The sequence below is a fragment of the Alosa sapidissima genome, chromosome 22, assembly GCF_018492685.1.
Source record: "Alosa sapidissima isolate fAloSap1 chromosome 22, fAloSap1.pri, whole genome shotgun sequence".
In the NCBI taxonomy this organism is placed as follows: domain Eukaryota; kingdom Metazoa; phylum Chordata; class Actinopteri; order Clupeiformes; family Clupeidae; genus Alosa; species Alosa sapidissima.
In genome coordinates, this window is record NC_055978.1 from 19,007,830 (window position 1) to 19,034,595 (window position 26,766).

The 26,766-nt window shown below is 43.2% G+C and overlaps 2 protein-coding genes across 5 annotated transcripts in view; both read left to right on the top strand.

The window, feature by feature from the left end:
- Positions 1-14,114, top strand: part of etv6 (ETS variant transcription factor 6) — a 25,569-nt gene extending 11,455 nt beyond the window's left edge. For all 4 annotated transcript variants that reach the window (XM_042078011.1, XM_042078012.1, XM_042078013.1 and 1 more), the window contains exons 3-9: positions 6,715-6,879; positions 9,421-9,555; positions 11,341-12,039; positions 12,460-12,602; positions 12,988-13,088; positions 13,218-13,344; positions 13,543-14,114. In XM_042078011.1, the coding sequence (XP_041933945.1) occupies positions 6,715-6,879; positions 9,421-9,555; positions 11,341-12,039; positions 12,460-12,602; positions 12,988-13,088; positions 13,218-13,344; positions 13,543-13,581 (1,409 nt within the window). In that variant the 3' untranslated portion in view covers positions 13,582-14,114. The remainder of the gene's footprint in view (positions 1-6,714; positions 6,880-9,420; positions 9,556-11,340; positions 12,040-12,459; positions 12,603-12,987; positions 13,089-13,217; positions 13,345-13,542) is intronic.
- Positions 14,115-14,207: 93 nt separating this feature from the next.
- Positions 14,208-26,766, top strand: part of LOC121696907 (chemokine-like protein TAFA-2) — a 46,234-nt gene continuing 33,675 nt past the window's right edge. The window contains exon 1 of the mRNA XM_042078016.1: positions 14,208-15,183. The gene's annotated coding sequence lies outside the window, so the exon portion shown is untranslated. The remainder of the gene's footprint in view (positions 15,184-26,766) is intronic.

Genomic DNA, 26,766 nt, shown 5'->3' on the forward strand with positions numbered 1-26,766 from the left:
ATGCAGTGCAATGCAGTGAACAATGCAGTGAACAATGCAGTGAACAATGCAGTGCAATGCAGGTTTGAATTGTAGTGGGAAGGGGGGGAGGGCGACAAAGAAAAGGTGAAGGAAAAGAGAGAAGACTGGAGAGGAGGGATAACAAGGGTGTGTGTGTGTGTGTGTGTGTGTGTGTGTGTGTGTGTGTGTGTGTGTGTGTGTGTGTGTGTGTGTGTGTGTGTGTGTGAAAGAGGGAGTGATAGAAGGGAGAAAGTGAAAGAGATAGAGCAACAAAGAGAGAGAAACAACAAGAGACAGAGGTACAAGGAAGTGTCCTTAGAGGTACCTGTATTTACATTTCTAGTGAAAGGAGAATGAAAACAAAGTTATGCCAAAAAAGGGAAGATCTCAAGCAGAAATGAATGAACGAACACACACACGTACAGAGAGAGAGAGAAACAAAGAAAAAGAAAAATGAACAAAATCAAGAAAGAAATATCAAGACTGCGGTGATAAGTGTTATATCCTCTACTCTGAGTCATGGCCCGCTCATCAGACCCCCCTGTGCTCATAAAGCCTCTACTCTTCTGTGGCCCAGCCATGAGGCCTGAACTTCTCTCTCTCTCTCTCCCTCTCCCTCCCTCTCCCTCTCATGAGTGAACATGAGTGAACATGAGTGAAAAAACTCAGTTATAACCAGAGTGAGTCTAAAACCACAGAGAACTGGTGCTGGGAAAGTGTAGTCAGTTAGACTATAGACTTGTCAATTCTAAACACCTTTGCATCTCAGCCCACAAAGATACAGCTGAATTGTCACAATTGTCATCCGCTTCCGGCGCCGACAAGAGTGGCAGCATGTCGAGGTAGCTCCGTCCCCTTGGGGATCAATAAAGTATCTATCTATCAATCTATCTATCTATCGATCTATCGATCTATCTATCGATCGTGTGTGTGCGTGCCCGCATGCATGTGGATGCAACGCAACAAAGATGGAAGCATGTTCTGTTTGTGAATCTATCTATCGATCGATCGATCGATCGATCGATCGTGTGTGTGCGTGCCCGCATGGATGTGGATGCAACGCAACAAAGATGGAAGCATGTTCTGTTTGTGAATATATGATTGAAATCCCACCATCTCTGATGAAGCACTGGATCATCTCCTGTTTCACTGCTGTCAAATTGATCTCCCCCTGTTTCTCTCTCTATCTATCACACACACACACACACACACACACACATTGGTACATATTGCCTGACTGTCCCTTCATCTTTCTATCTGTCTGTCTAGCAGTCTGTCACACAAATGTGCTGTCATTAAATCCATGAGAAAAAAACAGGAAGTTGGCGGATGAATTAAGGCGAGGAGGAAGTGTATTGGCGAGTGGGGGTGGGGATGGGGTTAGGCTAGGACGCTAGGATGGGGGCAGGCAACAATGAAATGAGATAGCGGTGATCTCATCCCCTCTTCCCTAGCCGTTTATTCCAAGTGCCCGGTTGTTTCTATGGCAACTCCAAGCAACCCCCCCCCCTTCCAACAGGAGTATGGAAGATTCTGTGTATTGGCAACACAAGAATATGTCATCAAAGAGGATTGGGTGTCATTGCTTTTTGTGTGTTCAAGGAAGGACAAAGCAGGTGTTCACAGCCAGACAAGAGCCAAGGCGGAGCAATATCAAGACAATTAAGTACCCTTTTCAGCGTGGCCATGCCTGCCACTTATTGTCTGAAGTGTTCAGACAACATCCCCCGTTGCATATATTTGTATCTCATGTCTTCATTACAGTCAGTCAAACCACCTTTGCCTCAGGTATGAGGTACAGTAGTTGTGGTGGTGCACCCTAGCACAGCAGACTGAACATTTGTCTACATGTTGAATATTAAATTCAATCATATATTTATAATCAAAACTTATTTTCCTATCAGAAATATTTAAACAACTCTACATTCATACAGTCAAGGCAGACTAAGACTCTGTGGCCATGTGTTTGTCCTTTCAACTTCATTCTAAAGTGGTTGCGACGCTCTGGGCTGTCCACTGACAGTCATGCTCAGTGAGAAGGAAACACACGACAGCTTCATCAGGCAGCTTGCTTCAGTGGCTGGCTAGAGATGGACAGAAGGCAAAGTAGCTTTGCAATGAGTAAGACTCCCGCATTGTACAGATCCTAAATGAACTTGCTACCGATGCTTGCACCCATGAGTTTTAGTCTCCTTGCTAGTATGTCCACCACGGTCAGTCCAAGGTGCTGCAAGCTCGCGGGTCCGAGCCCAGGCCGGTGTGTGGCAGAACTGTGCAGACAATACAGTGCAGGTTACAACAGCACATCACTGAAGTAGATGTTGTGCTGCCCTTGATGGTCACTTCATGTGACTGTTTGACCGTTTCTTTGACACTGCTTGCAGATGTAGACTATGGCATAGTAGTTGTGCTTTAATCATATGTTGTAATTATTAGTCATTTTAATCATCTAGTGATTTATTTTTTCATTATTCAAATCGCCATCTTCTCCTCTCTCTATTTAATGGAAGTTATTAATAATTTAATAATAGTAAATCATTATTTAATTAATATCTGGTTTAATTCATTTTAAATCTTTCCTTATATTACAGTTAGTACATTATAGAATAGCACCCTTTCTTGTTCCTATTTTTTGTCTTGTGACTTCTGTGTTTCTTAGTCAGGACTTCCTCTCATGGTCTTGCCTCCTGTGCCTGCCCCCCCCCCCGCCCCTTCCTTCCCTCAACCCCCATTTCCTCTTCTCCTCTCTCTGTCTTCTCTCTTTCACTCCTTCTCTCGCCCCTCATCAGTCTCTTTCTCTCCCTTATACACACACTGTCTCTTTTCCCTCTCCCGATCTCTGGCTGACTCTGTCACACCCTCTCTCTCTCTATCTCTCTCTCTCTCTCTCTCTCTCTCCCTCTCTCTCTGTCTCTCTCTCTCTTTCTCTCTCTCCCTCCAACTCAACTGTCTTATCGTTCCCTCTCGCAATTTATCACCCTCCTCTCACTTTCTTTCTTTCCCTCCTTTTCCTCCTTTCCTTCCTCCCCCTCTCCCTCCCACAGTCTCCCTCCTACCCTCTTCCTTCCCTCTCTCTCCTTCTGTTTTTATCCCTCTTCCCTCTCCACCTCTCTCTTCCTCCCTTACTGCTCCCCTGTCTCCCTCTCTCATGTGGTTTCTCCCACTCTTTTCCTCTCTTCCCCTCTCTCCATCTCCTGACTCCTCTCCCTCTCTGGTTCTTTATCTCTCTCACCCCCACTCAGACTCTCTCTTTCCTCCTCTCTCTCTCTCTCTCTCTCTCTCTCTCTCTCTCTCTCTCTACCACCCCTCCCTCTCTCCCTCTTTCTCTCTCTCTCTCTCTCTCTACCACTCCTCCCTCTCTCCCTCTTTCTCTCTCTCTTCTCTCTGTCTCTCTCTCTCCCCACACCCTCTCTCTCTCTGCTGAGTGTTGATAAAAGCACCCGCTGCATCGCGCCCTAACCTTCCCGCAGGAAGTTTCCTGTGCTGAAACTGAGCCCAGGAAGGAGGAGGAGGAGGGGTGCGGGGGGCAACTTCCTGCCAAAGTGTGTTGTGGGAAGTTTTGTTTGGGCTCCCTTCCTCCTCTCTCCTCCTCTCCTCTCCACTCTGCTCTCCACTCTGCTCTGCTGGGCAGCTGTCTCTCCGCGGCTGCGAGCGCAGATGGCCAGCACTGCTGACCGGATTAGGCGGCCGGATCTGGCGTGGTCGGCTAACGAGCTAGCCCACCGACCTTTGGCCCTCACTGTGGGCCTAGTCATAAATGATCCACGGCAGCGGCAGCTTAGCGACACACTTATACGTGCAAGCATACCCCCTCAACCCACAAATGCATAACTTGACCAGAACTGTTTCACTCGCATATGGTTAAATGGTGTGTGTGTGTGTGTGTGTGTGTGTGTGTGTGTGTGTGTGTGTGTGTGTGTGTGTGTGTGTGTGTGTGTGTGTGTGTGTGTGTGTGTGTGTGTGTGTGTGTGTGTGTGTATTTAGGCTGTATTTGCTGACACATCTGGAAGGAAGACGGGGGTGTGTGTGTGTAATGAGACTATGAGCAGTCATCCAAGACTCTTCTGCAAGTGTCACTGAGAAAAACACTGTAGGGAAGGAAGTGCAGCTGCATTGGGTCTGCTTGGGTCAAAACGGAAATTTAAGTGATCAATATTTTTGTCAATTTCAGTTTCTATTAAGTAAATTCTTTGTTATTATTCTCACTTTGAGATATACAAAGACATACTCTACAGTAAACCATTAATAGGACAATAGATTATATTTGGGGCTTATTTGTGTCTTGCCTCTCATTAACAACACTCTCTATTAGCTGTAAAAAGTCCAACACAACATCGGCCCAGTAAATTCAACGTATGATTTATAGAGGTGAGAGTGAGGGTGAGACTTTAACCTGTTTGGTAGGTTAATCAACAGCCTGTGGATCCCACAGCATGGCTGGTGTGTGTGTGTGTGTGCGCGCGCGTGTGTGTGCGTGTGCGTGTGTGTGTGTGTGCGTGTTGTTTTTTGTGTGTGTGTGTATGTGTATATTTGTGTGTATGTTGTGTGTGTATTTGTATTTGTATTTGTGTGTGTGTGTGTGTGAGTGTGTGTGTGACAGAGAGGCACAGTGGAACCATGTCCTCTCCTTTCTTTTCATTAGTATTTGGTAAGGTGTTGTTTTTGGCAAAAAGGAAGCATTTGTCAGCGCCACACTGGCTAGAGATGTTGAAGCTTTAGTCAGTTTCAGAAGAGATCGTTGTAAGCAAAGCTATCCAAAGCAGAGGCTGGATGGAGAAAAGTGGCTGTGTGAAATAGCAAGCTGTTGTGTTATTGCTGTGTGTTACACTCTCCTTTTTGAAGTTTGCCTGTTGTGTGTGTGCGTGTGTGTGTGTGTGTCTGAGAGAGTGTGAAAAATGGAGAGTCTTGAAGGTACAGTACTCTTTCTCTTCCTTCATCAACAGTGACACAGCAGAGCATGTTCCCCAAAGATAGCAGCTGCCATACTTCAGAAGGAAATGTTTGAGGTCTGTGATAAACTGACATTTTGTTCAACTGGTCCACTTCACTTGCAGTTAAAGATAGTAGCTTGTCTCACAAACTTTGTCTTGGAGGTGTCATTCTGCAGACCTTGGTATGCTGAACACCAGATGGTCCTTAAGAAGTCGTGCAGTTGTTTGTTATTGTTATTGTTGTTTTGTGTGTGTGTGTGTGTGAGTGTGCACGCTGTGTGCTGTGTGTGTGTGTATGCTACAAAAGCTAAAACAGTTTTCTTCTCTTAACTTTTTGTAAATGTTGAAGTTGTTCAAATGCTTAAATTGCAAAGCTGATGAAAGCAAATAGATATTTATTTTTATGTCTTTTTTTGGGGGGTGGGGGGGGGGGGGGGGGCTGGGGGTGGTGGTGTTGTGCTCCGAGAGGCCCTCTGGCATTTTCTGGCCTACTTTTTGAATGTTTCCCGAGATGTTTTAGGCAGTGCACCAGTGCAGATGTTTTGCTTCCTTGTGTTCCCACGGCAAATTAAAGTAAGCGAGGGGAGAAGTCAGTGCAGAGGAAAGTGCCTTGAAGTGTCACAAACGCACCACCCGGTCCAACATATACATAATTAGCTCGGGGCCAGTTTAATAAGTGTTCTTTTATTCCTCAACTTTACCTCCTTTTTCGCTTCTCTCTTCTATCCATTCTTCTCCTTTACTTGCCTATGTCCTTTTTCCTCTCATTAGTTTCTCTTTCTCTACTTTCCTTTCCTCACTCTGTTTCTTATCTCTTGTTCCCCTCCTGGTACCCATATAATTATTTTATTGTACCACTGTTCAGCATGACTCCCATATAAAATGAAATGCTTCCCATATACCGGTACTAAAATGACAAAATTGTTATAGAATTAAAGTAATTAGTTACACTACACCTCACTGTCTCTGTGTCTCTCATTTTCTCTCTCTTTCTGTTACTTACACACACACACACACACACACACATTCTCTCTCTCTCTCTCTCTCTCTCTCTTCCTCTCCCTAGCTTAGTCTCAAATTCAAAAAGCTTGGCATGACTTTATGAGTGAAAATGAAGTGACTATGTGAAAATGAAGCATAGGACATTCCTTGAATATGGTGCATCTCAGATTTTGATCCAACCTTGTCTATATCATGAATTGGTCCCAAAACCGAAGACCTATGAAATATTCCTGTTGAAATCCCATGACTTCATATTTTTCAGCCCACATTTTTTGGGATAGCTAAATTTGCACTTTGTTCAGAATCTAGGTCCCTATATAAAAATCAATAGTACAGTCTTTTATACAAACAAAGTCTGGGTAGGCTAGGAATTATACTTTTTAAGATATTAATGACCAAACATGGCACCCAAGATCGTGCATTTTTAGAGAGTAATAACCCAAGGGCGAAGAAAATATGAAAACATTGGAATATTAATATTAAATATAATATTTTAAAATATATTAACAAATGTTTAAAAGTATTTTATAGGTCTATGTTTTGGGACTTAAAACATTTTGTAGACAAACATTGAGCAAAATGTGATTCTGCAGCAACCATTTTTCTAGATTCTGTCTAATTTGACAGAATAACTCACATACAACATGTATACATGACATATGCCATACATGTGCCTTGCACAGTTGCTTTCATGAATTCACATTTATGAAGGCCATTATAAAGTGCCCAAATCTCTATATTTGTTTGTGGAAAAAAACTGAATGTGTGTGTGTGTGCGCAGGTCTGCAGCCGGTGTTCTGGAGCCGTGATGACGTGGCCCAGTGGTTGCGCTGGGCGGAGCAGGAGTTTGCGCTCAGGCCCATCCCCAGCAGGAGCTTCCAGATGAACGGCAAGGCCCTGCTGCTGCTGACCAAGGAGGACTTCCGCTACCGCTCCCCCCACTCAGGTACACACACACACACACACACACACACACACACACACACTCACATACACACGCTCATACACGCTCACACACACACACACTCACTCACACTCACTTTCTCTCTCTCACACACACACACTCACACTCACACTCACACTCACACTCACACTCATACTCATTCTCACACTCACATGCACACTCACACACACTCACACTCTCTCACACACACACCGAACTTTCAACCGAATGGCATCCAGGCCACGTCTATAACTAAGCACTGTTGCCCAACTTTCCGTCATCGTATAAAGCCCGCTTAGACGATTTGATTGGTCGCTGATTATTCATACGGGCAGAAAAGTCTGTCAATGGAGCAAGTCCAGACCGAATTTCCCTACCTCAAATGTTATGGGTGGGGTTTGGGCTGGCTTCCATGCTACCTAGGCTGTGACCCCCACCCCACCACCACCTCTATACAAACAGCACACAGGTAAATGCACTCTGACACACACATAGTCAAACTCCCTCCGTTTCTCTTTTCATACACCATCTCCCCAACCACACCCTTCCTCTCTCTCTCTCTCTCTCTCTCTCTCTCTCTACCTGTCGTTCTCACCCTCCACTAACTCTCCACCTGTCCAGGTACCCCCCCCCCCCACACCTCTGTCTTGTTCCTGCATATCTATTTTCTCTCTGACACTGTGCTCTCTCTCTCTCTCTCTCTCTCTCTCTCTCTCTCTCTCTCTACCTGTCGTTCTCACCCTCCACTAACTCTCCACCTGTCCAGGTACCCCCCCCCCCACCTCTGTCTTGTTCCTGCATATCTATTTTCTCTCTGACACTGTGCTCTCTCTCTCTCTCTCTCTCTCTCTCTCTCTCTCTCTCTCTCTCTCTCTCTCTCTCTCTCTCTCTCTCTCTACCTCTACCTGTCGTTCTCACCCTCCACTAACTCTCCACCTGTCCAGGTACCCCCCCCCCCCCCCACCTCTGTCTTGTTCCTGCATATCTATTTTCTCTCTGACACTGTGCTCTCTCTCTCTCTCTCTCTCTCTCTCTCTCTCTCTCCTTCTCTGCCCAACTGCTGTCCACCTGCCCCAACTGCCCCACCCCACCCCCAACACTTCCCTCTCATCAGGCCAACAGCATGGCCACATGCACACAGTGTCAGAGAACATCTCTAATGGAAGGAACGTGAGTGTCCTTCTGGGGTGTATTGGTGATTAAATGTAATGGTTCTCCATATTTAAAGTTCAGTTTCCCCTTGTGGAAGAAATGGAAAGCATAGTGAATGGTCGATATTTAGTAATCTTTTGGTTGGCTTGTGTTCCACCACATAGCTTTAAATACAATATCGGTGTTTCAAAGAGATTCACCACAATGCATTGGTTAAAAGCAAACCAGAAGAATTATGCCACACCCAACCCAAAACAGCTGTGCTAGTATGCTAATCTGATGTTGCTGAACATGTGTATGTGGCATTACCAGCCCTCGTCTCGGAAAGAAGTTTTTTTTCAGTCTTGTGTTTTCCCATCAGTCCCCACACATGTTCCTTTGTGTTATGTTCTTATTCTGGTTCTCAGTTCATTCATTGGTCAAAATGATAATGTCATGTAAATGTGCTGATACAAGTAGGTTGTTAAAGTACAAATAAAATGTCTTATTTGCAAGCGTTTCTCATACTATGTCACTAAGACTATTTCAACAACATTTCTTTTCGGACAAACGCAAACTATGGCTTAGCCACCACACACAAATTAAACTCAATGTACTATTCAGTTTCCCCCCCCCATGATTTATTAGATAGACAGTGACTCATCTTACACTCTGAACAAACTCCTTGAACATATAAAAAAGTGAATTAGGTTGTGTGGCCTTATGTGAATGAACTGATGTAGTCCTGATCCTCTTCGAAACGGCTCATAGCAAATTTAAAATGCATTGTAATGTGATGCTCTACTGGAGCGTAATCAGGCCCTTAGAGGAGCTGAAGAGACTCAGAGCGGCCATGCAGCGTGTTGTCTTTTGTTGTTGTGCAGAGGAAGTGCAGGGAGCGCTGGGTTAACGGTAGATAAGGAAGTGTGCGAGTGTGTAATCCGACCGCAACCGTCACCTGGTAGCAGCATCAGGAATTTCCCCTTCAGTGCTAGCCAGCGGCTGCCCAGCCAGAAAGCGAGAACTGAAAAGTGTGTGTGTGTGTGTGTGTGTGTGAGATTTAAATGCACAACTTCTATTTCCTCATCAAGGTCTCTTTCCTTGAAGTTATATCGAATCGCCAGTACAGAATGTACACAAAACCACTTGATGAGGAAGATTTTTGTTGTTTGGTTTTTTTCTACAGCAAAGATTTATACATGTCATCATTCATGACATTTGTGAAGAGTTTCAGTTTTCTATTCTCTCAGGAATAACCAATAGCTTTATTGCTAGGCAGAGATTGCATTGTGTTAGCATTAGTAGGCCTATCTACAAGCAGGTTAGCCACAGGTGGACCAGATATACATCTTATTTGCAAAGGTCCCCATACTGAACCTTGTGGTAATCCATTGTGAACCTTGTCATTCACAGGCGATGTTCTCTATGAGCTTCTGCAGCACATTCTGAAACAGAGAAAGCCTTACATGTCCTACCCCTCCATCTACTTTCCTGGCAACTCCTTCCATTCTGTCTCAGAGGCCGAGCTACAGCATCCAAAACTGGAAGGTCAGTTTACAAGTTTATCCTGTTATGCTTGGGGTGATAATTTAGTGAAATGATTGATGTGGAAGACAAATATTGTCTGGTTATAAAAACACTATCATTCCTTGTGGGAACTTTCTATGGCCACAAAATCAAGAAGAGTATTGATACAGTGATGTGTAATCATGATGGCATTATGATTGGGGATCCCCTTGTGGATCAATAACGTATCTATCTATCTATCTATCTATCTATTTATCTATCTAGATTATTTCTTACAGATGTGATGATGTGTTTATAATAGAGATAAGAGATTATGTAAAAAAAGAGAAAATGATTGATTCTGTCATGGGTGTCATGTGATTTCTAGTCAAGGGAGTTGCCCTTTCACTTGGTTGGAATTAATGAGAAAGATAAACGAATCACAGCAGTTTCTAAATACCTTTATACAGCTAGCAGACATCTTACTCATTCTTATCTTCTCTTGTCATCTTCTGCTGATGAGTAACCTAAATGCATGATTCTGTTTTGGTTTAATTCAATTTAATGAGGGAATCTCGGGACAATCACACGCTATTAGCTTAGCCAACAACCTCGCCACCTCCTTCCTTTTAGAAGCCGCCATGTTTTATGTGTGATTAATGTGTGATTAACTGTGCACACAGAGCAGACGGCAATATATAACTAGATGGCAGAGTCCTCAGATCACGTCCAAGTCTTCAGATCATTCTCCTTATCTCAGTCGGAGTGTTTTATAAGTGTGATTGGTTTCTCTCCGGTTATACAAATGTGACCTGTGTGTACAGTCAGAGTCAACAGGTGGATGTGGGAGGGTCGGGAGGAATGTGTGTGTGTTTGAGTGAGGGGAGGGGTGTGGTGTTGGTGGAGAGGTGGGTGTGGTGGGGTGGGAGTCTAAATTCCAATTTGGAATGTTGACAGAAAACCTGTTCCACAAGGAAGTGCACCTTCCTGCATGTTATGCTTGGCCTTTTTTTTTTTTTCAACTTTATCTCTCTTTATGGTTCAAGGAGTTTGAAGTGTACAAACAAAAACCTCTTCAAATTAATGGTTTGAAAAATATACATATCTTAGACAACAAAGACCTGTATGGTTTCATTATTTGTGCCGCTGTTATGACAATAATTCAATACTATGAAATAGGGATAATGAGAGTTCCTGGAGGAGATTATTTCCTCTTTAAATCAGATAGGGGAAATTCCAGGTGCAACTTCTGCAATATCTCACTATTGCAGGAATGAAGTTTAAGCGCCATCTACTGGTAGTTTATTCTTGAATCTTGCACATCATTCCCATCATTTGAAACTGATATGATGGGTCATTTGTATTTATCAATGACAGCTGTTTGGTTTGTTTAATTAATTGATAAATGACTGAACTTAGTAACAAATTGAACTACATAGTCTTTCTTTATAGAATGCAATCTTCATGGCCACGTTCTCTTTCAACAGACTTTGTAGAGGGATTCCTGTACAGTATACACATAAGTGAAATGGGCATTGAAGGCCCTAATCATAAAAGCCACAGCTGTCTGCCACTGCTGTACACTATTCCAGATCGGTGGCAGAGACAGCCTGTGCTTCTTTCATTTCCTAGTTGACTTATAAAGGTTGAAATCTTAGGGCCGGTTTGCCAATTAATGGATTACACCTAGCACTAAACTAGAAGAAAACTCAGTGAAGATCTCCTTTGAATGTGAGTAAGTAGTAATCCCGTAATCCATGTACGGGAAACCGGCCCTGAATCTCAAATTTGTAATTTCGCTGAAAAGCCTCTTGTCTGTGGCTGCAGAAACGGTACGACGAGCTCCTCGAGGACCAGACGGACCCCCCCAGCACCCCCCCACCATCGAGCTGCGCCACCGGCACCGCTCGCGGTCGCCCCACCTGCACCCAGTCCCACGGCGTTCCCCACCCTCGCTCCTCCATCCTCAGATGGGCTTGGCCGAGGACTCACAGCAGGCGTCTTCGCAGCTGCCCGACAGCAACCATCACGCGCCCGAGGACCTGTACCCGCTCTCCGTGTCTCCGGCGGCACCTGCCAACGGGCACTGCGGGCCTGGACGCGACTCCGGAGCCGTCTCGCGGGGGGTCAGCAGCAACAGCCCTCACGGCGGCGGGCATGAGGAGCCGTCACCCTCGCCACGGGTCATTCAGCTAATGCCCAGCGCCATCATGCACCCCCTGTTGCTGAGCCCCGGCCGGGCAGGCGCCGGTGGCGACTACCGCCATGGCCGAGCGGCCATCCACGCCCCGGCCCATGAGAATGAGAGAGAAGGGCACGGTGGCAAAGGCGCCTGGCACCAGCACCACGCCCTCAGCGCATCCCATCACCCCCACCCCCACGCACACCAGCTGGCCCAGAGCGGGCATCCGCACCACCCGCACGGGCACCACCCGCACCACCAGGAGGAGGGCCGCTTCCGTAACCACGTCATCGTGCCTGTCTCGCCGCCCGAGGACCAAGGGATGCCCATTGGACGGATAGCAGGTGAGACTCTGGGGATGTGATGCCCCTGCAGAGAGGCAAACACCATACACACACACTCTCAGTCTCCGGCTCACTCATTCACACACACACATACACACACTCTCTTTCTCTCTCTCTCACTCATGCACACACAGACACACACACACACATACAGTATACTCTCTCTCCCTCATTCTCACACACACACACACACACACACACACACACAGAAACATACATTAGGCTTGACAGCATATTTTCTGCTGCAGGTGTCACAGTAAACTGTTACTCGCCTCTAATCTGTCTGACGCACCATGATTCTCAGCATTATAATTGTCTAATTTGTTTCAGGCACTAATGTGTGTGTGTGTGTGTGTGTGTGTGTGTGTGTGTGTGTGTGTGTGTGTGTGTGTGTGTGTGTGTGTGTGTGTTCCTATGCAGACTGCAGGCTCCTCTGGGACTACGTGTACCAGCTCCTGTCTGATAGCCGGTACGAGAACTACATTCGCTGGGAGGACACAGAGTCCAAAGTCTTCCGCATCATGGACCCCAATGGCCTGGCCCGGCTCTGGGGAAACCATAAGGTACCAGGGACTGAGCTGAGGGGATGCAACAACTTCATTCAACTCAATTTTATTATTTATACTTATATAAAATATATGCTATACCATAGTCATTAGACAAAAAGTACCTCTGCAGAAACTTTCCGAGACGCCTCCGGTCTTTGTGGTGATGTAACATGCAGATGTAACATCGGATTTTTTATTAATACCTTTTTTTTTCTAACAGTGACAATGTTAACAATATTTGTAGGGGTAACATTTAGACATTCAATGATCGACACATCCATTGGAGTAAAGCTTGGTACATACTTTTTTGTATGTAGCTAGGATGTATAATAGTGTGATGTACAATAGTGTTGATTCTTCAGTTAGCATATTGAGAAATGTCTGTCTGTCCCGAAAACAGAATAGGACCAATATGACATACGAGAAGATGTCAAGAGCAATGAGACACTACTACAAACTGAACATCATCAGGAAAGAGCCAGGACAAAGACTGCTGTTCAGGTAAGAAGCTCTCTCTCTGTTCTCTCTGTATTTGTTTGTGATCTATGGGAGATTGAAATGTGTAAATGTGATCAATGTGAATTGTTATTACATAAAATGTTACACACACACACACACACACACACACAGGTTCATGAAGACCCCGGATGAGATCATGAACGGAACGTCAGAGCGTCTGGAGCACTTGGAGTCGGACACTGACGAGCAGAACTATGTGAAGGGAGAGAGCCCTAACAACTCCGCCTGCACGCGAGAGGTACATATGTATGTGTGTGTGTGTGTGTGTATGTGAGTGAGAGAGGACATACATAGATACATACATAGACTGCAAACAATAAGGCAATAAGGATATTACCAGGATATTTGCTGTGATCTATTCTTATGTTATATTGTTTTAATGGACCAAATCTCTTATCTTGTTAACCCCCCCCCCCATCCACTCCCATTTCTGTAGGAGGACTTTAAGCAAATTTATGTGAAGGAGGAGTGTTGAGAGCAGCGACGAGGAGACCTATGGACTGTTATACCACAGATGCCTCACACGTGTGAACAATCAGTCGCTCGGCCTGCACTGGTGCGAAGCACACCAACCTGCGCTCCCTTCTACTGGAGAGACAGAGAAAGAAAGGGAAAGAAAAGGACAAAAAAAAAAAACGGACACCTGTGTTTTAGATCAAACCGCAAATCTTAAACAGATACCTGAGAAGTGACATGGCTAAAGAGCTGCAATGCGTTTTTTAAGGAAAATCTTGCTTCTGAAATGCTATAAGTGGAGAGAGAGGAACAACCTTTATTCCTTCTGCCTTGCTTGTACAGATGGCCTTTAGTCCAATCAATGGATTCACACCTTTTTGCTGATTTGTTTTCCCCCTCAGTTTTTATTTTTATCTTGTGTATATTGAATGAGGATATGACGATTTTTGTTTTTAAAAAAGAGGGGTGGGATGTTTTCAAACTCTTGCTGTTGTGACAAATGTTTTCTGAATCCACAAATTAATTTCTGAAAATAAATATTGTCACTCCTGACTGAGTCACAGTTGAGTTCAGTATCCACACAGATGTTTGCAGAGTAGGGAACAGTACATGTTTACAGATATTTTAGCAAAGCTTTTTCAGAATGCACCTCTCGCACAAATAATACTTAAGACTAAATAACACTGAAGTTAAATCGACAAAATATCCAAGGGGACCTCACTGACGGAACCGAGGTACTGACGTAGTGTGTTGTCCACCAGATGGCGTTGTCGTTTTACGGACCTGTTCATACATGGGAATCGCATCGCCGTATATTACATCAACGTTGCCCCTGAGATCCTCAGTTAAAAAAGAAAATCAACTGTCATTGCCCATATTACAGATTTATGTAGCAGAGGGATAATATAATTGATATCAAGAATTGAATGTGTACACACCACTAGGGTGGCAAAACTGTCTGGGTTAATCTGATATACAGCCACTTATCAGGAAAAAGACCCATAATAGGTGCGTCAAACTTTCTTCCCTCACGAGTGTGTGTGCGTGTGCGTGCGCGTGCTCGCGCCAACTATTTTGCATGAGCATGATGATGGGGCGTATACCCATGGTGGGTATATTGTGCGTAACGGAGACGGAGTGCAGTTTACTGTAGGCTCGTGCGCGCACAGATCTCCTGTCACTTGAAGCTACACCACTAGCAGTGAACACATTCAGAAAATGGTACGTCTCAAACAATGTGTCAGTTTGCGTGGTTAGGCAACAATTAGTGAACTTTGTCGTTTTGAGTAAGACATCTCTACGTTTTTACGATTGTCATCTCTCATCACGTTCCTAAACTCAAAGTCCTTGGAGGAGGCGGGAAGTGACAGCAACCCGCCAAGAGAACAGAGCTATTGAAATCCTATCAGAAGTGTCAGAGGGAACAGTTTCATCCACTCTTCCTACGCATCGCTTGGAGTACACAACCCGCCGTTCATCGAAACTGGAGCTATTCTGTCAAAGTTCGGGTGATGTTGATGTCACACTCAAATTGTCGATTTGTTATTGTGCCCATGGATTATCGGGCGTTGCTCTGAAACCCTGGCCGGGATTGAGGTAATCCCAGGAAGCGGGACACCAGGTATATTTTATATTTTGAAGGTTGCTCAAACATGACCCATTTCCGAAGTGAGATTTTTAAACACCCTCCCAAAAAGGGGGAGGGAGAGGGGGAAATAATTCCGTAAACTCCTTACCATTGTTCATTGTTTTCTTGTCGTTAATGAAAATAATTATTCTATAACTTCTGATCTGAATTGAGTGAGTGAGTCAAGACAAGTGATTGTCATGCCTTGGACATGGACAGCGGATTAGTTCCTTGGTATAATTGAGATAATTGATTTATATAATTGCAGATTGAGACTAATTCATTCGGAATTTATAGTGTAAATGTCTTCGTGATTCATTTTTCACCTTTCATACTTGTGTAGTGCTATGTCGGAGGCTAACCTTCAGGTGTTAGGACTAGGAGGTATGGCAGACTGTTTAAGCAACAGATTTGTGTCATGAGAAAATGTGTTTCAAGACATGAGTGGGAAAAAAACAGTCCACGGGTCTACGTGTTATTTTATGCCTCCAAGCTATGTAATTTTACTCTAAAGATAATTACAACAACGAAGATAACTCCAAATAATTAAATTTAAACTCCCAACTTCCAGTATAAACAGCATGTTTGATAATTTAGCATTTTTTTAATCATTCTGTTATGGAAACCCAAACCAAATCTATATAGGAGATATGTTGCTTTTCTTTACTCTTCTGTTTCTTTCATGTGTTCTGTTTGTCATCTCTCTCTCTCTCTCTCTCTCTCTCTCTCTCTCTCTCTCTCTCTCTCTCTCTCTCTCTCTCTCTCTCTCTCCTGCATGTTATTTGCCACACATGTCAAAATGCCAATCAACCCAGGTGTGGAAGTTGTGACTTAAACCACTGGATTTTATACGTCTGGAATTCCAGAGTATTATCCTGATGGATCTTAGCCGAATATTTTGCTCACATGTCAATGGTGACATAAAACCTAGATGTGTTATATATGGTTTATTATACTTATGTAGAAATATCTTCAAGTTCATGTGTTCACGTTGTGATTTTGTAGACTATTTATAGTTCTGCAGTTATTCTTCATCCTTCTTTCCAGATGGTTGTAGTTTAATGGGATGATTGACTTCCGGCCACTTCTGTCCCAGAAACCCTCCTTGATTGAGTGGCCTGTTCTCCACAATCCTGATTTGCCCTCCATCTCTCTCAACTCATTGCTTGCCTCTTCTTACTTTCTCCCTCTCTCCCTCTATATGTGTCTGCTAGTCTCTCTCTTCTTTCTCTCTCTCCCTCTCTTTCACACTCTCTCTCTCTCTCTCTCACACACACACACACACACACACACACACACACACACACACACACACACACAATTACATCCCTTTCTCTCTCTTTCCATCCTCACTCTCTGTGTCTCTCTCTCTGTCTCTCCTTCACAGTTGCACACACACAGACACACACAAATTCTCTCTCTTTCTCTCTCTCCCTCGTTCCTCCGCCTGTCACCCAGTTGCTGTGATCCCGTTTCATGGTGTCGCGCCGCCAGCGAGTGTTTGCCTCTGTCCTTGTGTTTATCTCCTCTCCCCGGCCCGCTTTTGGAGGGAGCCGGCCGGGGTCTCTGCGTGTGGTCTGCTGGTGCTTTCTCAAAACGTGGTTATCCACGGACACACACACACACACACACACACACACTCCAACCACCGCTCCCTCACTCTCACACACACACGCACACACGCATGCACACCCGGCTTCACACCCAAACAGATGTTCGAGTTTGCTCAGAAAAACATAAATCTCAGTTGAATGTGTTCAACTCTCAAGTTTTTTATTATGTCATGTAGAAGAAATTGGAGTTGGATTAAAGTAAATATAGCAACATATGCTATAGGTTTTTCATTTGTTAAGGCGGTCAGTGGCAATTCTAGTAAAAAAGTGATGGAGTGGCCAGGTTGGGGCACAGATTCAAAGAGGGTTGCCGCATAAGCATAACATGTAAAAAGTAAAACGGTGCACATTAAAACCTTAGATTCAATTCTAAATTATGCATTATTAATAATCAAACTATTTTATGTAAAGAAGAGTTGAAAATAAGCAACTTAACGTATGCAGTATAGCAAATAACTTACATTTTTGTAGATCATCTGAAGCACATAACATGGAGAATAATGTTTTTCCACCAGATACAGTATGGGCTACTGTAGATGTGGATGGATAGAACAACTTCATTATAGTAGAAATTGGTTGTTGAGCCCATTGACATGCATATCATTGCAATACATATATACCCATAAACTCACATTGAGAATGACGGAAAAAATTACATGTGAAAAAATCATAAATTTGTATATTTATTTAATATCTTGTATTGGAGAGGTTACGTCCTCCATGAAAACAGGTCAATGATAGTTGTTCAGCCATACAGTGGCACTTACAGTAACAGCTAAGCTGCCAACTCGAAACTATGACCACTCGAACCCATCTACGGGTTGACATTGATGTATTGCCAGTCAAATATAAATTCTGATGTGGCTAATTTATTATTATTATTATTATTATTATTATTATTATTATTATTATTATTATTATTATTATGTATTCAGGCCATTTTCTTGAATTTGAATGGGTGGCCATCTGTCAGTCTTAATGGGCCTGGATTAATCTGGCATTGATGTTCTAGTGTGCCTTAGAAATTGTGCCTGAACATAGATGTAATGTGACATACATGCATGAAATGAAATATGGCCATCATAAAATTAATGCAAAACACTTTGGCTAAGAAAACAATTATTCTTCAAGATGTTTCATGCTGACAAGTCCAACTATCACATCTCTGGTGGGGTGGCCTGTGCCCTCCGCCAGGTCCCTGCAGCTAGTCTTCATCATCTTCACATTCATTTTGATGGTATATGGCCAAATGCAGAACAGATTTAAAAAAAAAAAAAAAACTTATCGTACCCACAAGCCATCTACTATGTTGTGGATTTTATACAGTTTGGAATCCCCACAAAATTGAAAGAACACCTTTACATATCATGACTATTTCACTTAGCAATCTTGTGTTTAAAAATGTTAAGGTGTAGCAGACTGCCTCAAACTGTCTGAAAGGCCCGGGACCTCAGAGTGTTAATATGACTTACATTTGTGCCACTTTTATCTACTTAAAAATGCTCGCAGTTCTTAATGGAAAGTCGGTGGGTTGCATGGAAAGTCTCTTTGACATATGTTGGTTACTGTTAAGCGTAATTCTAGACATACTCTGTCAAGACATGGTGTCACTGACATCAAGAAAACTCGAGTTCACATCACATCTGTCACTGCGCAGAACCCATTATCAAGTCCATTTATAACTTTGCCTTTGCAATGTACTGCACCTGTGCTTACCACAGACTTCTACCTTTCTCAGGGATCTTTCCTTTTTCGAGATGTTCTGTTAGATCTTTTGTTCTTTTCCTGACTGACCCTATAACTGGACAAACAGAGAGCAAAGTGCTGCATGTGTGATTAACAGAGTTCAGGGATTCACATCTTTCCCAGGGACTTAGCGGGTGTGTTCGAAACGGGTAAAGTTGCTGCCTTTTAAGATATCTAACTGGGGAGCAAGGCAGCAAGTGCGGTTCGAAACCAAAAAAACAAATTCTGCTGCCTTCTAAGATATCTTAGAATTCCCAAATAACGGTCATTTTTGGAGGCAGCATCGATGCACACTTCATGCTCCCTCCTACCCATAATCCCTTGCGGCAACAACTTGCGGTCTGAAACAGCTGTGAAAGTTAAACAAACATGGCGGATGACATCGGTAATGACTGCTGAATCAGTTTAAAATGTCATTTGTGTGACCTTATTTTGCTTAGATTTGTAGATTTGAGATGAGAAATAAACAATTTACTATCTGATTATGCCATTGTTGTAACCATTAATAGCGTCTGGTCGCTAGCTTGCGTAAGCTAATTTAGTATTTAGTTAAAACGTCAGGCCTTTGCTAACGTCATACCGTAGTGTTAACCAAATATTCTAGAGTGCTACGCTCATTTTTAAAAGATGCATTTAATCCAGTCATGTCTAGTGAGACAGCTCTCTATGTCAATAGTATCTGTCTGCGTCCTGCAATACTACAAGACACGCCCACTACCAGACACGCCCACTACCAGACACGACAACTACTACCAGACACGCCCACTGTGTGACACATCATTAACCGACTCTGCGATTCGGTGTTTCACAACACAAACACAAAAAACTATGGAACGGAGCGGCGCGGGTGCAGCGACATCAGGCCCTGATGTCCGGCGCTCGAGTCATCCGTCAGCGGTTGGGAAGCCACCTAGGGCCCCGTCTGGAGTGGAGGAGTGCTGCAGTGGCACACCCCACGTTTTTTTGGCGGTTCTGTGGACATGGTGTCTGAGGGTCGGACTAGTGCACCGACGTGGACTACAGCAGTGAAGTAGCGATTGCCGAGGACGGCAATACCTTGTGTTGGGGGGTGCTGTGTAACGTCGGTGCTCCTGGACTAAGTGCTACAACTGTGTTACAGTGCATGCTGGGATGCGGGGGAGAACTGTGGGGTTGTTTTGTGTGTAAATACCTTTATTTTACTGTTTTAATGTCCGGGTTTTAGTGTAGCGTGTTACCCTTTTAGTTCTTCCTCGTGTGTGATCCTTTTTGTGTGGGTGGCTGCGTCCACACCTGTATGTGTAGTGTGAGGGTGTGTTTGACCTGCCTAGTGTGTGCTGTATTTGCTGTCTGTGTCCCTGCCCTTGTCCTTAGGAATAAAGCTTGCCTTGAACGAAGCTCTGGCTCCTGACTCATAAACGTTACAATACATATAAACAAAATATGTAAAACCTAAGCTACTAAATAGTCTTACATGAACCCACTAATTACTATTCAGGTCACAGCTGTTCCTATGTATGGTTGACTAAGATGCTTTTTCATGTGTTTTTTTATTTATCTTAGTTAAGTCACTTATGGTATCCAAAGTGCATAATACTCCATTGTACTTCATTCAGTTCTAAAAGTTCAACATAGCCATGCAGATGGGTTACCGTCAAGAACTTGACGTCCGTGCAACCCCCTAATTCTTTCACACCAACATACGGATATTAAGGGCGTTTTTGGGAGGTAACCAGGAGGTGCAAACAAACGCTGCATAGCCATTGAGATCACAGTAAGGAGCTGGCTCAAGGGCTATTAAAGTTTTTTTCTCGTGTTTAGTTGTAACATGAAGGCACAGTTTCTATAGCCATACATGCGTGTTCACTTCTTGCTGTAACGATAACGAGCTATTTGACGTCTTTAGAACACTAAACTTCTCGGAGGTGTCAAATGTTGAGTTACTCCAGTCTAGATTTTTTGACATTAAATCACTCCTATGATGTATTGCTTTTGACTATCCAAAGTAAAATGCCTGTTTTGAAGTTAACTGATGGTTAAATAACCAAAAATCCGATTGTTTGTACCTCCAAGTGGTGTGTGGCGTAGGTCTGTGACGCTGGTTTGTGTGAAAAAATTGAGTTTACAGTCCAAAATGGTCTTGAAGATTATCTGCAGGGCATGAAATAATGGTGGGATTCGAAAAGCAACTCGCTGACTTAAGTTTAATAGCCTCACATTCCACCAACGCTTTCTTATTTTATGTTATTATTGCGTTAGCAGAGCAAATAGTCGAAAAACCATTCAACACTTGTGGTCGGCTAAAACTCCGGTCTAGCTAACGTTACTGTGTTCTGATACCACAGGTTTCCCGCCACTATATAGGCTAGTAGGCTACGCTTTTTTGTTTCACAGTTCGCTTTTAAGATGCGTTCATTCAGACAGCTTATATGAAGTAGCTCTTGGGGGGCTGGTCCTGAAATAATTCATAGATGATTGAAAGTAGTTTTTGGAGTAAAGCGTCGGCTAAATGCAGCGGGCACCAACCTGATGTTTCTTCCAACGTTAAAACAGTATAAGCGTTCGAACAATTTGTAAATAATGTTAAACAGTAGCACAACCACAAGTAGTCTGCCTCAGATCTAGAATTCATTAAGCTTGTAAAAACAAAACATTCATTCTTGTCCACTTCACTTACTGACATCATCTTCTTTTACTTTTACCTACTTACCGACATCATCTTCACTTCTAACTTGTTTCTGTCTTTGCCTTCGAATATTCACGCGAGCTTGCGTGAACATTGATAACCGCGAAAGAGGAAGATCTCGCGTGAACCGCGATTTAGAAAAGTACAAGACACGCCTCCTTCTACAAGTTACGCCTACTACAAGTTACGCCTCCGTCTTGCAGGACGCAGACAGACCCTTCTCCTCTATGTAGGGAGGGAGGCAGTAGGCAGCTGTCTTCCGTTTCAAACAGAGCCAGCGTTGTGGTATACGCCTATACAGTCCACTGAGACATTTTCTTTCAGGATGTTCTGTTAGATCTTTTGTTTTTTCCTGACTGACCCTATGACTGGACAAATAGAGCACTCTCTTCAGAGGGGGGTGTGTTGTGTTTTTGGGTTATGGTCGTGTTCCTGATTGTGTTATAGTCGGGTGCAGTACAGCTCTGAAAGTTCATGAAAGCTGCCTTTTTCATTCATCGTGACTCATCTATTTCTTTCTGTGGTGATCATGTCTTTCTTTTCTTCCTTTTCGTTTGATCATTTTAGTATTTGTTTCATTTTTAAAGCTATATGGTCACAGATAATAAATCATGTCCATCGTATAAGCCATCACAGTTCAACTAATTATTCAGCATTCAATCATCGCGTGCATTCAATCCAAGTCAATTTATCATGCTGTGATTGCTTTCATCCCTCCACCATCAGAGGAAAGCTGTGCCCTGATTGGGTGGTCATGTCTTAATGCATAGCATAGAGAGTTAGGCTACAGAATGCATCTGTATGTCTGACATCTGTAAATAAAGTTTGGATTTCAAACACAAAACAGAAGATAGTTACACTCAGCTCACTCACTGGCTCTTGGGCATTTTTTGACCAACAGGGAACTTGTTCTTGAACTGGTTCAGTTCAGAATGTTTTCAACCTTGGTGTTACAAGCCCACATTTCCACCAGTTTTGAACAGAACCAAGGATACGTCATCAACAGAGGGTGTTGCGTCCATAAACAAAAGTTAATGAGATGCATAACCAGGAGGACGATAAGACAGTTGTCCCATAAACAGCAGAAAATGCTAGTCAACAGTGTAGCGCTAGTTGACTAGTTTTGTTTACTCATGGTTGCAACAGTTCATAAGGAGGGAAAAATCATTTCTCCCCTTTGAACGGTAGAATGACACGCAGGAAAAAAACAACTATATTTTGGCTCCAGCTCCCAACCAAAGTGCCACATTCTGAACTGGTTTTGTTTAGTCAAAATGATCCAAACAGTTCAAAAGTTGGTTCGCGAACAGGAAGGGAACCGCTTCTCTGTCGGTGGAAAAGGGCTATGTGAGAGGGTGCTTTTGCACTGGAGCTTTATCTGAGGTTGTTCCTCATTGGTTTTGTATGATATGAATAGTAATGTATTACTATACGTTCTCCTTTATCCCTCAGTGTAAATTGCTTTGAATAAAAGCATGAGCTTAATGAATAAGTTTATAATGAGTTTTATAATATTTGCCCTGTTAAAATATGGCTGCTCAGCTGATCATGTGAAGTGCTAATGACACTGATTCCATTGGTGTAGCTAATACACTTACTGGCTAAAGGTGTATGCCTTACTTGTATTATCAATTAATTATCAAATGCATATTTAATATAGACCTATGACATTGCAGTAACTGACAGTGTGTATCACCATACAGAGCATTAGAACAGTTAAAGATTCTTGAGGTGTAAGAAAAGGCAAAAAAGAGAAAGTGAGAGAGGAGCAAAGGCATGATGGGTTTAGGAGTTTAAAGGATCTGTTCCATAGCTGATGGTTCCTATCAACCCTGGTGATCTCTTGGAGCAGAGTAGAGCAAAGATGGGGAAAAGAGAGGAGAAGAGATTAGAGGAGAGGAAAACAGAGGAAAGGAGATGGGACGAGTGGTGAGGAGATGAGAAGAAGAGAGGAAAGGATTGGAGAAGAGCAAACAGGAGATGGGACATGGGTGGTGAGGAGAAGAGGAGAGGTTGGGTATAGGGCCAGGTGAAGGGAGAGGAGGAAAGAGGAGAGGACAGGAGAGAAAAGAGGAGAAGAGCAAAGGCTACTGGAAGCAAAGAGGAAGCACCGTTGTTCTGTTTATGTTGACCGTTCTGTCTGATGACCGCCCAGTTCTAATAAAGGGCTCTGTGTTGCACTCCAGCGCAATTGACTTTGTATACTCACGCTGTTGTCGTTCCTATTTCGCAGTCGGCACATATTGGAATTTTCCCTCCACAGGTACATGTGCGCCCACCGGGGCGTTTCAGCGAAAAGAGGGATCGTGTTCCGGCGCAAACGGTCCCTGTTGATATTTTGCAGTTTCAGAAAACAATTCTGCCACAGACCAGGACACTCTGTGCACAGATGGAAACATTCAAAGCCTTGATAATATTTGTCCGTTTCCCGGTATTGTTCGTGCATTGGTCAACTAAACATTTAGTGTTTAGCGTGCCTGTTGTTAAAAGGAATGTGAGATGACGCTCTGATTGGTTTATTGCACGTTACGCCCAAACCACACCCATGAGTAATGTAGCTACTACAGACCACCCCATTTTAGATCGGCCCACAAAGCGACTTGCGCAAAGTCAATTGCGCTGGAGTGCAAGATAGAGCCCAAAGTCTGTATTATAACCAGTTAGACTTCTGTACTGTTCTTCTGTAGGCTACTCTGTGCATAATACCTCCGAGTTGTCAAAGATAAAGCAGATTATATGCACACTCTAGAATCTTTGGTTAAAGGGCAGATTATATACACACTCTAGAATCTTTGGTTAAAGGGCAGATTATATACACACTCTAGAATCTTTGATTAAAGGGCAGATTATATACACACTCTAGAATCTTTGATTAAAGGGCAGATTATATACACACTCTAGAATCTTTGGTTAAAGGTATTTGAGACACCGCCTCCTCCCTTTCTGAGATTATCCCAGCAGTCAAATACCTGTTGTCAAACTCTTGTTATTTCTGGTGTTTATTATTCATGTTAATATTAATATTGATGTATACTGTTATTAGTAATGCAAACATGTTGAATATTTAACATTTGAATTCCTGTGGTCCCGTGGCTGTACATTGTTGTATGTGTGATGTTTTGACACAACATCTGCTTGACTAATAACCAGACACACATGTGGCACTTGTTTGTTTTGATCTCAGATCACATTTGTTGACAAACACATTGATGAGATTGTGACATCTAGGACTTTGATCAGAATCTTTACGTGGTGGGTGCTCAGTCTCCTGTCCAGATCGTTAATTGTGTGTGGTCGCATACCTGAAGGATGATGCAAGCCAGCCAACACCTCTCGAGTTGGTGTTGTAATTGCAGCTCTGTTGATGATTAAGCCACCATTATTTTTTACATGGCATAGCAATTCATTCATCATGACATACATGTACTGTAATAGCAATAGCCTTGTGTACTAACCTTATTCTGAGAAGATTCCGATTCAAATGATTCCCCCTATTGTTTGGACAAGTGCATTTTCCAAGTAACATTAACCATGTGACTTACAAACTTCCATATTTTACTTTTCATGATGTGAAGTTCAGAATGTCATGCAGTACTGCGTTGCTGCATCATTGCCTTTAAAATCAATCAATGTTAGGGGCATCCCAATGAAATGCTGCTGCTTTTTATTTCAATACTTGCCGTCATGGTGTGTCATCAAAGTGCTTGGTGAATTGGCCTTTTATACAAGGGAGAATTGGTTGCATTTTGAGTGACAGTAATGAGGTGACAAAGACAGTCCTGGTGGTCACACACACACAGCACATCAGCCAATTACCCACCAGCAGCTGTCTTGTCCAGTCAAGGTGGTGGGGTAGGCTGAAGTGAGTCCCTGCTTCCAACCCACCCCCCCAGTTCCTCACTTTTTAATGATCCCAGATCAGTGTGGGAGACTTACCTTTCTTCTCTCCTCTTTACACATCAATATCTGTCTCCAACATTATCGACTGGGTCGTAGCTGAAGGACCATGCTAGATTTTGTGTTGGTGGTACTGAGACTTTAAGTTATGAGCATTTTCTTCTTCTTTGTGTGTGTGTGTGTGTGTGTGTGTTTGTGTGTGTGTGCGGTACTGCATTAGAAAACACAAACACCGCACATTCTTACAAATATATTTTTTATTAAAAATAAAACATAAAATATGAATGTAGGTCAAGACATTTTTCATATTTCTGGCAATTCTCTTCATCTCTCCCCACATCTCTCTCTCTCTCTCTCTCTCTCTCTCTCATTTTTCTCACTCTGTGGTATTTTGAAAATGAGGTGTAAATGTTGTATAAATGTTGTATGTTCGGCACATACCATTTACACCAGCATGTTAGTTCATATCTGGCAGATGTGTGAAATTCATCTCACACTCATATTCAACTAATATGCATATTCAGGATAGCTCCCCTGCTTTAAGCAGACCTCACACCACACCACTTAACTCTCTCACATTTAACTGGGCTCTCATATATTTACATATATTTTAATACATTATTTTTTTCTTTGCTTCTGCTGGAGTGTGCTAGAACTGTGCGTTCTCTCTCTCTCCCTCCCTCCCTCTCTCCCTCTCTGTCTCTCTGTTCTCTCTATCTCTCTCTCTCTTTATATGTGTGTGTGTCTGTGTGTTCCAGTAAATGTTACAGAAACAAACAAAAAAGAGAGGTCAACAATGGTGTGTGTGTGTGTGTGTGTGTGTGTGTGTGTGTGAACGTACAAGCAAATGCATATGTGTGGAGTAAAGTAATTGTGTCAGCTGGGTTGTAAATGTGCATGTGTGTGTGTGTGTGTGTGTGTGTGTGTGTGTGTCTGTGTGGTCATGCAAATATAGCATGCAATGTGGTTATGCATATATAGAAACCCACCGGCAATCTCACTCAGCCATCTCTGCCTCTGCTGCTGCATCATTAGCCAGACCCCTCATTTCAGATCTGAGGGCGGTACGCATTAGCTCTCTCCACAAGCGCGCATTTCCATATCCACTCCACCATCTCTCCTTCCCTCTCCCCCCCGAAAAAAGGTGCAGAAGTTGTAATTTAATTTTGAACTAATCATCTTTTTTTCCTCTCTGTCTGATCTTTAAGTGCCTCTCATGCTCGAATCAGTCATAAGGCAGTGGATGGGATCACAGGGGGAGGAGGTGGGAGTGTGTGAGTGTGACATTTGACTGAAAGAGAGAGACCTGCTGTTATGATAAGAGAGAGAGAGAGAGAGGGAGGGAGAAAGAGAGTGATAGAGAGAGGGGAGGGCACAGACAGTGTGAGAGAGAAAATGAGATGTTAGGTTCAAAACCCAGTCAAACGTGATGGTCTAGGATGATTCAGCATCAGAGAAGAAAGCTTCATGTCTGTACTATAAGTGAAATGTTTTTATATTTTGATCCAATTGGACTTTTGCTCAGTGGTTGAACCACAAAACACTAAACCTTCTGTCTGATCAGTGACAGTCCAAAATCATGACTGGACACAACATTCTACAACAATCGATTCTGATTTCAGAGTTCTTCACAAGAAGCACAACGCTGTAGCCATG